Below are 14,803 nucleotides of genomic sequence, written 5' to 3'. Positions count from 1 at the left end.
ATACAAAGGGGGTAAAAAGAAGGTACCAGATAACATGGGGTCTCTGCAAGACACGCTAGGAAATCTGGTCATTGCACCAGACAGCAAAGCTAACCTATTTAACAATTTCTCTGCCTCCATTTTCCTGAGGAGGGACCTGGTCACACCCCCCCACCAGGACTCTCATAGGACCCAGGGGAGGCGTGCCCAGGCCTAGGGTCCTGGTAACATGTGCCCTGGACAAGGGAGATGATGTGGACATCATTTATCTGGACTTCAAGAAGGCCTTTGACCTAACTCCCCATGTTGTTCTCATGGCTAAGCTGGGGAACTGTGACCTTGATCATCAAACGGTCTGATGGCTAAGTAACTGGCTACAGGGTTGAAGCCAAAGAGCACTAGCTGAAGGGAGCAAATCAATGTAGCTCAGGGTTACCAGTGGAGTCCCTCAGGACTCAGGCCAGCACTCCTTAACATTTCCATCAATGATCTAGATTTGGGAGTCAGATGTGAACTGGCCAAGTTCGCGGACAATACCAAACAATGGGGGAGGGCCGTCACGCTGCAGGACAGGCTGAGAATACAAGTTGACATGGATGTACTCTCAAGGTGTGCCAACCAAAGCAGGATGGCCTTCAATGCAGAGAAGTACAAGGTGCTGCACCTCAGTAGGAAGAACCCTCAGCATACTTACAGGCTTGGCAGTGCTACGCTCGCTAGCACCACGGCCGAAAGGGACGTGGGGGTCTTGACTGACCACAAGATGAATATGAGCCACCAATGTGACACGATGGCAGGGAAAGAAAACCCAACTCTGATGTGCATCTAGCGATGCATTTCAAGCAAAACCAGGGAAGTCATCCTCCTGCTTTACTCGGCCCTGGTGAGACCACAGCTGGAGTACTGCATCCAGTATTCGGCTCCACAATTCAGGAGGGATGTGAAGAAGCTTGAGAGAGTCCAGAGGAGAGCCACTCTCATGATCCAAGGCCTGGAGGGCAGGCTGTACAAGGAGAGGCTGAGGGACCTGACTCTTCAGTCTGGAGAAGAGAAGGCTCAGGGGGAACTTGGTGGCAGACTACAGCTTCATAAGAGGGGTACATCAGGACCTGGGAAAACAGCTGGTCACCAGAGCTCCCCAAGGGATAACAAGGTCTATTGGCCATAAACTCCAGGAAGGCTGATTTAGAAAAAAACGTTCTTTACGGTGCATGTGTCCAGGGTCTGGAGCAAACCCTGCCCAGAAGTAGTGCAAGCATCTACTCTGGACTCCTTCAGAAAACAGCTGGATTTATTTCTTGCTGGGGTCACTTGATCCCACCTGACTTACCACGTATGGAGGAGGGGCTGAACCCAATGATCTCATGAAGTCCCTTCTAGCCCCTAATGTCTACGAAATCTATAAACCACCCCAGATAAGTGTCTGTGCAATCTGCCCTTAATTTTAAAGGATGGAGATTCACAACTTCTCTAGGCAGCCAGCCTGTTCTAATGCTTGGCCACCATCCTAGTCAGAAAGTCCCTCCTCATCTCCAACTGCATTATTTCATTTCCCCTGCTGCAGCTTGAGGTCTTTGCTCCTGGTTCTGTTTCCTATGGCCACAGAGAAAAAACCCATCTCCATCCTCTCTATAATTGCCCTTCAGGAAGTTAAAGACTTATCAAATTTCCTGCCTCCCCCTCCTCCCCAAGTCTTCTCTTCTTCAGACTAAATAACCCCCACCCTTTCAGTCTTTTGTCACTGCTCTTGCCTCACAGGCCCTTAATCATTTTGGTTTCTCTGCATTGGACTCCAATTATCCACTTCCTTCTTGAAGTGCAGGACCCAGCACTGAACCCAGGACTCCAGGTGAGACCTTAACAGTGCTAACATTTAGGTTGGATATTAGGAACAACTCTCTCACTAGGAGGGAGGGTGGTGAGGCACTGGGATGGGTTACCTAGAAAGGCGGTGGACTCTCCATCCTTGGAGGTTTTTAAGGCCCAGCTTGACAAAGCCTTGCCTGGGATGATGTGGCTGGAGCTGGAGCTGGGGCTGGGGCTGGGGCTGCTTGGAGCAGGGAGCTGGACTAGATGTGACCTCCTGAGGTCACTTCAACCCTCATTTTCTATGATTCTGTGAATAGGGCAGAAGAATCACTTCCTTTGATTTGCAAGCAACACTTCTTCATACAAGCCATTATGCTGCTAGCTTTTTTTTTTTTTTCCTTCCAGCTAGGGCACACCATTGGCTCATATTCAGCTTACAATGGTGTACTGTAACACCCAAGTTCTTTCCTGCAGCCTAGCCGCTCATTCCCCAGTCTATATTTGTGCATGCCATTATTCTGTGACGTGCAGAACTTTACACTGGTCTCTGTTAAACTTCATGATTGCAAACCATTCTTCCAGGCTATCTAGGTCACTCTTGATCCTAGTTGTTCCCTGCAAAGTGCTTGCAACTCCAGCCAACTTGATTCCTTTGTAACATACTGCATATATAACGGGGGGGGGGGGTGGAAAGAATGGAACTGCGTCTCTGTGACTGTAGTCTTTGGTGTACTCAGAGTGAAAAAACTGCACTCCGATATAATTAGGTCTGAGGGGCATGAACTAATCTGCCCTGGTAAAATATGAATGCATTTATCAGAAATAGCATGGCCATCAGAGTGAGTCACCTAATGTGCCACAGCTGAACTAGCTGCCCAGGTAAGTAGAAGCTCTGAATGCCCATGAGACTTATTTGCAACAATTATCACTGTGTGGTAAATAAGGAGCAAGAGAGAAGAGACTTTCATCTTGTTCATTTCCATCTACAATCTGCAGAGGGAGTTGCATCCATTAATGTACAGAATACTTTAGGTAAAATTAGTTCTGGTGGTGCAGGGGGAGGGGGAGCCTGGTTTGCATACTGGCACTTTGTAAAAATATGTCAGCCTATTTATGAAACTAATGAATCGCTTCTCCATTTTTGCCCGAGTCAGGGACATTGAGTGCTGATTTGATCTAGAATGGAATTAGTTTTATTTTTTTTAATCATTTCTGATCTGAACTGATGACAGCAGTTCCTTTAATAGTGGGCTGAAACCAAGTAAGAAATCTTAAAATATTGAAAAAATAATCCACTGGTTTATTATCAAATTATATACCAAACAAGGAACTCTAAGGGACAAATCCTACCCTTTTTAAAACAAATGTTAGGACTTCTTTTTTTTTCCTTCTGCTTTATAGCTGTATTTTCTTTGAGAGCTCATTTTAGAGCATAGCGGGTCTGCAGTCAGTGGGAATCTTCCTTTAGTTCTGCAGGAGACTTGTGCAGGGCACTCAGGGGCTTGTTCAAAGATAGTCTCTTCAGTGGAGTGTCCTTGCTGGGTTTCTCTTCACTGTGTATAAATCTTTCACCTTGCTGGGTAAAGGCGGTTTTTAGATTTTAGTTTTTTAGCTCATTATCCCTTAAGCTACTCTCCTTTGCTACAAAGTTAAACACCCGCTTCCTTTTTGAAGGACCATACACTTTTACATACCTAGACATATGTCAAGTAAGTGTTTCTTAACTATTTCTGATAACTTCTCCTTGCTCCACAGCTTCATTCCCCACTTCCTGGGAAGTGCTCACTTTCATTAACAGAATAGGATTAAAATGAGAGTAATTGTTCTACCTGGTATTTAGCTGAAGCTACATTTGTGCTTTCCCAGGCCTAAGGTAGGACACTGTGCCAAAAAGCTTGTCTAATATCCGTCAACTCTGCAGTTGGTCCAGTGAAAAAATATTCCCAGAGAAGTCTCATTTCTAATAGTTCAAAAGTTTTTTTCCACCCATATGCAAATTAAACCTTCCCTTCTGCAAATTGCACTTGCCTACCTCCTCATGCCAGGTCTCATGCCATGGCCATGGAGAGCAAGCGATCACTATGCTCCATCAAACATTTATGTCATAAAGGCTTATGGTGTCCCTCTTTCCCCCCGGCTGCTCTTCCCATGAAATTGGATTTCTTCGACCTTTCCTCATGTCACGTTTCCTAACACTATCGCTCCTGTTGCTCTGCTCAACTTTCCCATTGCTCTTTTTGAAAGCTTGTGGGCCAGGATTAAACAATACTCCAGCCAAGGACTCTCCAGCCGGCAAAATAAAATTACCTCCCATGTCTACATATAAACCCTTCTGTTACATATCCTAGGATGAGACTCAACACCTTTTCCTACCACATCACCATGACTCAAATTTTAACCTCCAGATACTCTTCTGCAATCCTTCTGCCTTGTCAATTAATTGATGTTTGGACTTTTAATTTGCATTTAAAATTTCTCATAAGTACAGCACTTTGCATCTGAATTTGACTTCTGTGCAGATGACTTAGGCTTGGTCACAAATGTCAAGACCATTTTGAGTTCTGAGCCTGTCGTCCAGAAGACTTGCAAGCCATGCCAAGTTGGTGCCATCAGCGAGTTATCCAAACGTACTTGCTGTTTTACCATGCAAATATAGACTAGAACAAACCCCTACAGGATCCCATTTGAAATGCTTTCCCAATCTGATTGCAAACCATCAATGGCTACTCCGAGTGTGTGAGAGTGTGTGTGTAAACAGAGCACAAGCTTGTTTAATTGGTCTTATTTAGTTGGTCTATAAAAAGGTACATCTCTCTACCCTGACTTCAGACTAACACAGCTAACTACCTCTCTCTACTCTTTGACTATCATTTTCAACCACTTCTACATGTACCATGTGATGATTAGTTATCAGCCTCATTTCCTTAGCTTGCTTATGAGACCATCTGGTGCAGTGGCAAAAGCCTTATTAAAAATCACAATATCTCACATCTCCTTCCCCTTATGCACTAGGCCAGTTGCCCCATAAGAAGAAAATATAATGAGTTTGTCAGGAACAGCATACCAAGGTCACTTAAGATAAATTACTAGAAACCCCCAAAGTGATTGTTTAATGATTTCTTCCAGACTCTCTCTTGGGAATCACCCCGTCCTCTAGAATAAGCACCAACCATTCAGCAATTACTCTGGTTATTCCTTATGTTCTCTAGGAACTTAAACATATTTAAAACTTTTACAGATCTCTTTTACCCATTTTTGTCCCCATACTTTGGCTTGCCATTTTCTCTTTGTTAAAAATGGATGCAAGGATTTGGTCACAATTAGATTTTTTCATGCAAAGGAAACATTAAATATTTCAGCCTCCTCTGCATTATCCATTATTTGTTCTCTTTTCCCATTTCGCAATAAACTACACTTTCTTTCATCTTCCTCTTACTTCTAACATATTCCTAGAACCTTTCTATGTTGCCTTTTATGCCCCTTATAATTGAAACTTATTTTACACCTTAGCCTTTCTGATTCTCTCTCCCTGCTTGTGCTTTTCCTTTATACTCATCTTTATTCATTTTCTCTTGGTCTGGTTTTTAATACCTTTTTTCTTATTATTATTTGCAGCTCATTAAAGAGCTCTTGATGCAGCCATAATGGTTTCCTTGCTGTATGGCTCATCTTTCCTTTGCAGTGGAAAAGTTGTCACAGAGCATAACATAGTCCTGAAGAGCCAGATCCTAACAAATTTGCCAGGTCTCAGAATGGCTGATAACTGGGGGTGTAGCTTTCCTTCTCCAACAGTGGCCATGAGCAAGTCAGTGCCAGACTGTGTATGCTCGTCTTCATTTGCTTTCAAGAAAGCAGAGTCAGACTTGAGCGGCAGCATAAGCTCCAGAGCATTTCAACCAGGGTGACTTTGGTACAACAGAGATGGCAATGGGGCACTCACAAGCCAGGAAACCATTTCTAGGCAAATTCAGCAATGGCCTTATAGGCCAACCTACAGAAAACAGTGCACAAACAGTGCTCAAAATAGAAATGAACAAAGATAGTCCAACACCTGTCTGAGAGGACAAAAGCAAAAATCTGTTACTTCATGTGCACAGCAAGCATGGGAGCTATGGTACAGCATGCACAGAAGTCACTGCACAGGAGGAAGGGCAAAGTGTTTGAATGCCAGCTCAAGAGAGTGGAGACGAACCATGGAAGACATCTTGTGTATATTAGCAGCTCACACTTTTGTTGGGGGACAGAGGAAGGGGAAAGAGGGCATTCCTTCTGTGTCAAGCAAAAGGTAGCGTTTCCATAATACTGAAAGGAAGACCCGGGCATTAGGCAGGGTGCGTGGAGCCAAGCCTCTTTGGTTCATGTGCAGTATCTAAAAATGCAGCTGATGGGGAATGGAGCAGAAGTGATGGAAAAGGAAGAAAGCATTGCCCAACAAAAGCACAGCACACTCCATCTTCTGTCCTTGGAAATCTGCTCACCAACAGCTTTGTTCAAATTCTATTGCATCGCACTCAGAAAGCAAGCATGCTAAAACCAACATGGACACACACACATACCACACCCATCTTGTCCATTTTATCATATTCAGGAGGTCTTCACCTGGGGAAGGAAATGCAATACACTGATTCCTAAATAACACTTGGAAATGTGGAGCTCTTCTTGGAATCATGTTATTCTCTGCAAAAAAAGCTGCAAACATAGGAACTGCCGTGGTGAGTTGGTTTAGTCCTCCCTCTCCTCCTGGCTATATGGGGGCTTGAGCGGGGAGAAAAACAGAAGCCAAAAGCCTGGACAACAACTAGACAGTGCTATGCCACAGCAGAGATTGTTTTAACCATCTCCTAACAAATGACTTGTGCCCCGCACCAAACGCACCTCCCACCCTTGGCACCCTTTTCTAGTCACCCATGGCAAGACTAACCTGAGGGGAACACTAGAGATCAGCCTCAACTGACATATTTTTAACTTCACATTCCTTAGAGAAGGGTATGGTTTTTTCAAGGAAAACTGAGTCTCTCTCTCTATTGTTGTCTCCAACAGTTCTGTTGAAACCAGATTAATTTATCCCGCAAAGTTAAATGCAATTGGTCCCACGTCGCAGCAGTGCCCTCATTCTGCCACACACTCCCCAAAACAGGGATCACCAAGCCTGTGTTAAGTCGTCTGTGTCTTGAGGCATGGATAGGGGATACGACATACAAGCAGGATGATCAGTTTGAAGATCAATGGACGGGGCTACTAGTTACAGGTCTTTTTTAAGCAACATATTTTCTCTTGCCAGAAGTGACAGAAGTGAGTGCTCTGGATGAGTTTTAACAGGAAAAAGAGAGACTCCTTTCTGGACCAGTCTCATACGTAGAGAAGCTACTACTGGAAGAAGAAGATGGACAGGTCTCATCACCCTCACTTGGGATTCCCAAATCAGAGCATAATGCCAACTGCAAAATTTCAAAACACTGTGTTCAGTCTGCTTTGCACCATCCAGCTATCTGCCCACAATCAAGTGACTCTGATATGACTTTCAGAACCAAAAATAGCATTTACACGTTTGTTAAACTTGGGGCCAAATCTTACATCCTGCTTACACACTAGGGAGGGACATGAAATAACATTCAGCCTAACCTGGCCAGCTCTTTTTCCAGATTTGCCATTCCACTGAAGAGCCAGGCACCCCAAGAGCCCACACAGACTGTGCAACCACTCTGTAAGAGGGGGGCTGCTCAGACCAGCAGGGAGCTCGCTGCAGCAGAAATATATAAAACTAGAAAAGCAAGGATCGGCTTCTACACAAATGCATTTGTTTAAAAATGCTTAGCAGTTGAATTGATTAACCAAAGATGTAAATGGCAGCTCCATGCCCCTAGACTTCAAGACCTGCTAAAAGGTTTGAGAAGGAGGTAGTGAAAGTCCCAGGTATATTTTGGCCACTTAAGTGACTGAGCCTTTCCTAAGCTAGTTTTTCTGTGTCAGTCTACAGTAACAGCTTTCCTACTGGGGTAGTTCCTCAAAATAAGCTCATTCAACACAATCCATTCACGTAGGATGTAGGATGTTTTTATAGCCGATTTGTGTGGTGCCTTAAGACTGAAAGCTAAGCAGGTTGGGGCCGGGACCAATCTTCAACCGAGAGTTGGCTCTGGCCTGGGACTGCACCAGGGTTAGTTGGAGACCATTCAGTGCCTTACCAGAGGCAATTGTTGGCCTTGGCCCCAACCCCAGACCTGCAGGCACCCAGCTTTCAACTTTCCAGGGGAGGAGAGGGGGACAGGATCATGATCTCAGGGTCCCCCTCCACAGGCAAAAAGATAGGATGCAATTAGAATCTGATCCTGAACGCCCCCCCCCCCCCAAAAAAAAAAATCACTTCCGTCATGCAGGTGTGGATTGTTGGGACTGGGGATCATACCCCATTGCACTTGTAAATGAATATGTACCAGGGGCCAAACAGGCAAAAAGATCCAGAAAAGCAGAGGGGAAAAAAGGCAGAAAGTAAGGTCCATAGCAAGCATTTGGAAGCAAGGCTAGGAGGAAAAGCTAAGTTTTGGGGCATTAAGTGCTGAACAGAGGAGTTCCTAACTCAGAGATAAGACACTGCTCTCGTTACATTTCTGCCGTGTTCTGGCAAACAGGATTTTGTATGTTCACCGCGAGTCAACAGGACTGCAAAAAAAAAAAAAACCACAAAACATCTGACTCCACTGACAATTTCTCCTCCTAACACGAACAAGCCTGAAGACCCCACATGATCGGCTGCTGCTTGGGTAAAAAGGTGCAACCTCTCTTTGAATTCTTTGAAACATTCAGAATGAAAAAAAAAAAAAAAATACTGGCAGACAGTTGATTTGAAATGACTATTCCCTGCTTCAGAAATACCTTGTCACGTACTTCTGAAACTTCTGTCACTTCTACTCACGGTAGCAGATGCAAAGCTAAGGATTCACAGCACGGAGACCCTCAGTCCCTCTTGGGTTAACTATTCAATCCCTCTTACATGAACTATCTAGGTAAGGAAGGGTTAACAAGGAAACAGTCATAACTACAGTTTCACCTGCACTGAAGTATTTCAGGAAGAGACTAATGAGATCAAGTGTTTTCCCTCCCATTGTAGCTTTCAGCAAAAACACTCACCAAAAGGTAATTCAAATCTTGCGTCCAACAAAATTTTATGTAGAGTTGGTTTTCTGGTCCCACAGATCTCATCATGCTTCATCACAACCTCTGCCTCCAGCATAGACCACTCCCCAGGGCCCTCCTGCAAATCATAAGCCATATATCAAACCCTCTGGGCCTGTTCCTACACGCAGGTAGCCATCCTCATGTAGTGAGTTCTATTAGACATGTTAGTGAAACGAGTCCCAAGACAAGCCAACAGGAGCAATAAGATTAGCAAGACAATCTACTAAGCCTTGACTCCTAAAAGAGGCTCATTGTTATTTTCTTCACTATTCCCATCACCAATAAATTTCTGGAGCTTTGCATAAACAGATTCTCCAGGATCATTTCCAGACCTTGGCCAAAATGAGGAAATTAAAAATTAAAAATGGAACAGAAGTGAAACTATTCACTGCTGGCTGGAAGTTCACATGAAGTATTCAAAACAACCAGTCAGGACTCCTAAGAGAATTTAACCAGAACCAAATTTGCAAGGCCAGAGATCTGGTTTCCCTCCCATCTCCTTGTGGATATTTAATTTGCCTGACAAAGTTAATGCCTGCTTCCTGCTTTATAAGGTCTAACTCAGTCATCTCTGCATTTTAAATAATATCCAGAAACATTAAAATGGGATATATAAAAAAGAATAAGCAGGATCAATCCAGCCTTGAGAACTTCTGACTTCAGTAGTTAAGAGTTCATGAATTCCCATATTTTCCAAATCGCCACAACTATGTTGTATAGTTTTATTTAAAGAGACTTTAAGTACCCACCACTATATAGTAAAAGCAATATTAAGTGGTTGAGTCTTCAAGCTGGGGACTGAAAACTTAGTGCATCTCTGTTAAAAGGGTCATAATAACCCTATCTTTACTACAAAGACTTTTAGACATCACCAAGGTAGGCCACAATACTTTTAACTATAAGGAGCTAGTATTTGAGTGGCCTATAATTCGGCTCTCAAGACACTTGTACACGCCATGTTTTTGCCCTTTCTTAGACTGCAACAGTGTAACAGTTTGCACGAGCAGGTTTTCTGGATGCTTTAAAAGCCTCTTGTGCATGAAACTAAAACTCCTCGGACACAGTTTAGTTTGGCTCGCCGCAAATTAAAGTGTTATGACCATGGATTTGTTGTGTGCAAACACAAAGGTACTCAAAGACATGTAATAAACCTCCTTGTCCACCAGACAGCACTGACTTTTTTGTAGTTCACCCCTTCAAATCGCTACCACTTTTTTTTTTCTTCTCTCCTTGTGCCATGTGCCGGCTCCCTGCTCCCACAGCGATGTGGTAGGGCATGAGATGGGGGACCCTGGGCAGGGGGATGAAGCATGGGACCATTCAGTTCTCCTGAGGTGCCAGCTAGGGACCAGGCTTAATTCATTCAAAAATGTACTGCGTGCAAACACTGATGCAATACTCCAAAATAAACAAATTAAAATTTTATAAACCTATTTTATTTAATGAGGATTAAACCTTGCAACATGTACAGGTGCCCAAAGAGCCTTTTTCCCCAGACATTAAGTCATTTTTGTATGCTTACTTCCGTCAAACAGAGCTAAGGGATACAACACTGTTTGTCAGTGGTCTTTGTAGTCCAAGAATACAGGTTCTCATGCTCTCCCCAGCTTCTCAGAGAAGCCTCCAATATAGAGTAGTTATATGACTGACATGGCAGACTGACATGGTTAGGAGAGAAAAATATCATGCTAGAGATCTGAAAGGCCAGATCAGTGCTAAGTGCCTGCTCACCTCGTCAGATTGCTGAATGGTCTTCAGTGGAATCCACCGAGTCCCAACCATTGTGTCCCAGATCAGCCCTTTGTTCCATACTTCAACAATGAGGCCCAGGTCCAGCCGGTTGATCTCACTGCAAGAAGAAAACAGACAACTTGAGGAGAAACTAGGAAGCAGCTTCAAACTTCACTTTTTACTCTGAAGGACAACCATTCGCATGCAAATGAACCACTCCACTGGGGAAAATAGCCTTAAGTTACAGCCATATTCATTAAAAAATGTGGGAATGATAACACACTTGGAAGAAGTTATGCACCTGCTGTTTTTCCACACAAGACTGGAAAATTTCTTCCAGCTGAAATCCAAATCATTGTCTGGTAAATCTGAGATACCATCTGGTAACTTCCACATGACCCAGAAGCCATGCTCACAGAGGCTACATAACCCAGGACAAAGCGTAATCATTCAGACAGCCACATTCATGATGCCAGGACAAATCCAAAAAGGTTCTCAGGATGAAGTCTTAATGGTTTGTCGTGGGATAGCAAAGTCCATCTGAATGACTGCCCGGGATTGAATCAATGGCAGGGAAGCACCGTGCATTCAGTCACTTGCAAAGCCCTGACTGGATGGGTGATATGTGTACATGCCAGTCCCTAAGCAAAGAGGCCTGCGTCGCTTGCTGCACCACAAAATTGGTGCCCGAGATTTATGGCTGTGACACAAGCAGTCCAAAATTGTGCCTTTTTGTGCAGCACACTTCTGGCTGCTTTATGGCAGGAAAGCACAGGCAACCCAGAGCCATGTACTCTCCCGCTGCCTCAGGCAGGCGGTCCTGGAGCTCCAGGGGCCCAAACTTGCTTAGCCTAGGAATGTCCATTCCTGGGCATGCAGGATCAGGCCCCTGAAGCTCTGAAAGTGCCTGCCCAGGTCCGCCTGTTTGCAGAGGCAGCCCCTGGGAATCCTCCAGCAGGGGATACCTTCAGCACATATATCATGCTGCCGTGCCCTGACCCAGGGTATGCCTCTACAAATGGGGGGGAATGCTGCTGGTGGATTCCCAGACAGCGTGTCTGCAAGCGGTGAACCCAGAGCTCCCCTACTTGCAGTTGTCCCACAGCATGGGTCCCTGGAGCCGGGGAGCAAAAGGGGCCCAGCACCACATCTGCATCTCCCAGTGAAGCAGATCAGCTGTGCTTGGACGTATCCTGGCACAGACAATTTGCTTCGCTTGCTGACATCTGTTTATAGCCACAGGCACAACTTACCCTCAGCACAAATGCAAGGTCTGTTCCTAGCCAGAAAGGGATCCTGAGCTGGGATAAAGGCCTGGACTCCACTATACAATTCTGCCAGCAGAGGTCCAGCAAGCATGTCCACATTCAGACCCATGCCGCAGCAGGAGAAGCCCTTCTGTTTGCCAGCAGAGGCCCCTGTCTGAACAAAAGGAGGCTTCTGGGGAGCCCACAGGCATCCTGCCAATGTGACTATGACCTGACAGCATCCCTGTGACAGGACATTCTGGTGGCAACAGCAGCCATGTATAGAGGAGAGGGTAACATGTCTAAAGTTAGCCTCCCAAGCATACCTGAATCGGCTCCATTCATTCCTCTCAAAGCAAGGAGACACATGCCTCTCAGCCAGGACGGCAGTGGTTCTCAACCTTTTGAGACTTGAGGCATGCCTGGACAGACTTGAGGCCCCCGTGGAAAATGCCAGCTCTTCATTTTCACTCTTCTTTTGATTACAGAAAAATAGGGAAGTTTTTCTGTTGCAAAAAACTCAAAGACTATGGATTTCTGTTTGAAATCTCTGGGTTTACCTTACAAATCACTTGTAAACCTAACAGTGTCAACACTGCATGGCACCCTGTAACACCTCTGAAAGGATCTCAGGGCACCCCAGGGTGCTGCAGCATTTTGGTTAATAGCTCGCTACTGCAGTGATGACAGTTGTGTCATATTTGCCCACCGAGCCAAGCGAAGACCTCTGCGATCAGTGGTACAGATAAGATTTCTACAACCTCCTTCTAGTAGATAAAGGAGTAAATCTCATAATTAATCTTCTTCCTGCCCAAAAACTCACATCCTTGGTTCACACCACCTTCTTGCCTTGCCTTCTTGAGAAGTTAGCATCTAGAGCGGAATACAAGGACAACTGTTCTGTCCTACAGCTTCACATACGACCTGTACAGAGTTGCATGCACCTCTCCTGGGAGGGAAGCTGCACCCGGGAACGTCTGTGGGGAGGCTCTCTGTCCTACGTCAAGGGCTTCCCAGCACAAGGAGAAAGTTTGCTGCACCTTTGTGCATCTGAAGAACAAGAAAGCTTCCCTACAGGAATGCTCAGATCATGGCTTCCAAGCTACAGGTGGCTCTTCTGCTCATCTGAGCCTCTTCAGAGAGTTTTTATCCAATTCAAGCCCTCCCTGCAGGTGTGCTCAGAATTTGGAGAAGCACCGATACACGAGTTATCTTAATGAGAAGTTTCTGCCACCGTGGATGTGTGGACGTTTCATCCACATCTCCCTTTCTCCACCTTCTGGTTAGAAGAAGAATTGCTTCAAACCAGAAAACAGACCAAAAAAATATTCTCTCCTCAAACCAAAAGAAACTGTTTTCTTCTTATAACCTTCAACTTAAAATTGGAAAGCCTGTTTTAGGACTAATAAGAAGATTTTGGTTTTAGTTGATAATTGTATTAAACATTTGTAGTTATAGAACAGTTTCTGCTGTGTTGAGGAGATCAAGTAGTTTAAAGCTGCTGCACAGCTCGAGGATGCTTCCCGCAACCCAAGTGGAAGTGCTGTAATGTGTCTGGGAAATAAACAAAGCTCAAACATCTCACGCACGAGCTTACCGGAGGCTGACTTGCTCTGCCATTTACAAGGAGCTGTACATCAGCACAAACTATTAAAAGCTCAGACTAAATCTACCAGCCAAGAAAGTACCTTTGATTTTTTGCTTTTTACCCCTTATTATATCTTTTGTTTAAGTAAAAGTTTAAGTGCCAGCTTTGCAGGCAGCCTCCCCTTGGGACATGCAGATACAGTGTTGATAATACACTTCATCCAGCTTCAGAAAATTAGAGACACTGGGCTGGTAAACAGCAATACAGGTATGCAAACAGAAGGTTTTTCTCTTGCGTCAGCCTTGCATACAGTGGCTAGTGCATGCTCTTGCTTTACGCTACATGGGATATGCTCATTAAAAACCTACATCAGACCCTCTGTTCTGTCACCTAGGTGAGGCTGGGAACATCTTGGCAAGGCTGCTCAGTCAGCACCGAGATGAAAGCAGAATGGTAGCTGATCCTAGTCCCTAGCAACTAATGATGGAGTGGCATAATAGCCCCGTCTCAGCTCCCAGCTGCACAAAGACAGCAGCACTGGTAGTGGTCACAAGCAAAGAAAAAGTGGGGCTGGCATAAGGCAAAGCTGTTCGTCCAAAGTGAAGGTGCCCAAAACTGACACCTGAATATTCTCCCCAGCTCCTGGCCAGCTGGGAACTGAGTTCATCCACTCAGGCTCTCCCATACCACAAGGCAGTAAGGGAGGTAGCTGGAGTGAGAGCATGCAGTCTGGGAGATGGGGTTCCATTCCCTGGGGATCAGACAGGCTACATACACCTTGACCAATCTTTCTTAATGTAGTCTGTGTGGTTATACTGGTAAAGTCTTATGCTGTAGACAGATCACACACAGGGAACAGCTCACACCAGTTCCATCCTACATGTTAGGATGCTGGGGCACAAAGTTAATACATATTTCTGTCCCAAGATAAAGAGCCAAGTTCTCCAAAGTGACAAATCCTGGAACAGCTTTTAACATTTGTAGTTTATTCTAACAGTTCTTTTGCTGACTCCACCAAGGAAGGACCCAAAACAACCTGTAACCTACCAGCACTTTAGGATCTGGGAAGTCTCAAAAGATAGTTCACCTACAGATGGTTTGAAAAAACTGAGGACTTGGAGAACTCCTGCTTGGCTTAGTTTGGAAACAAAATAGGAAAGCCTACAAAGGATGGAGGACGGGATTCACCTCCAAGGAGGATAACTCCGCGCTGGTCCGGTCCTGCAGGGAGCAAACCAGGAAAGCCAAGGCTGCAACTGAACTCCAACTAGCT

General features: G+C 44.9%; 1 protein-coding gene across 2 annotated transcripts in view; it reads right to left on the bottom strand.

Moving 5' to 3' along the window:
• UNC13B (unc-13 homolog B) overlaps nt 1–14,803 on the bottom strand; it is a 315,070-nt gene that overhangs the window by 234,939 nt on the left and 65,328 nt on the right. The window contains exons 4-5 of one of the 2 annotated variants that reach the window (XM_019531900.1): nt 10,696–10,813; nt 8,917–9,040 (exon numbers count right to left, since the gene is read on the bottom strand). In XM_019531900.1, the coding sequence (XP_019387445.1) occupies nt 8,917–9,040; nt 10,696–10,813 (242 nt within the window). Of the gene's footprint in view, nt 1–8,916; nt 9,041–10,695; nt 10,814–14,803 lie in introns of those variants that run through there. The other variant, XM_019531901.1, reaches the window with a different exon arrangement.

The sequence above is a fragment of the Crocodylus porosus genome, unplaced genomic scaffold (assembly GCF_001723895.1).
Source record: "Crocodylus porosus isolate Cpor-Errol unplaced genomic scaffold, CroPor_comp1, whole genome shotgun sequence".
NCBI lineage: Eukaryota > Metazoa > Chordata > Crocodylia > Crocodylidae > Crocodylus > Crocodylus porosus.
This window is presented reverse-complemented; position numbering and strand designations above follow the sequence as displayed.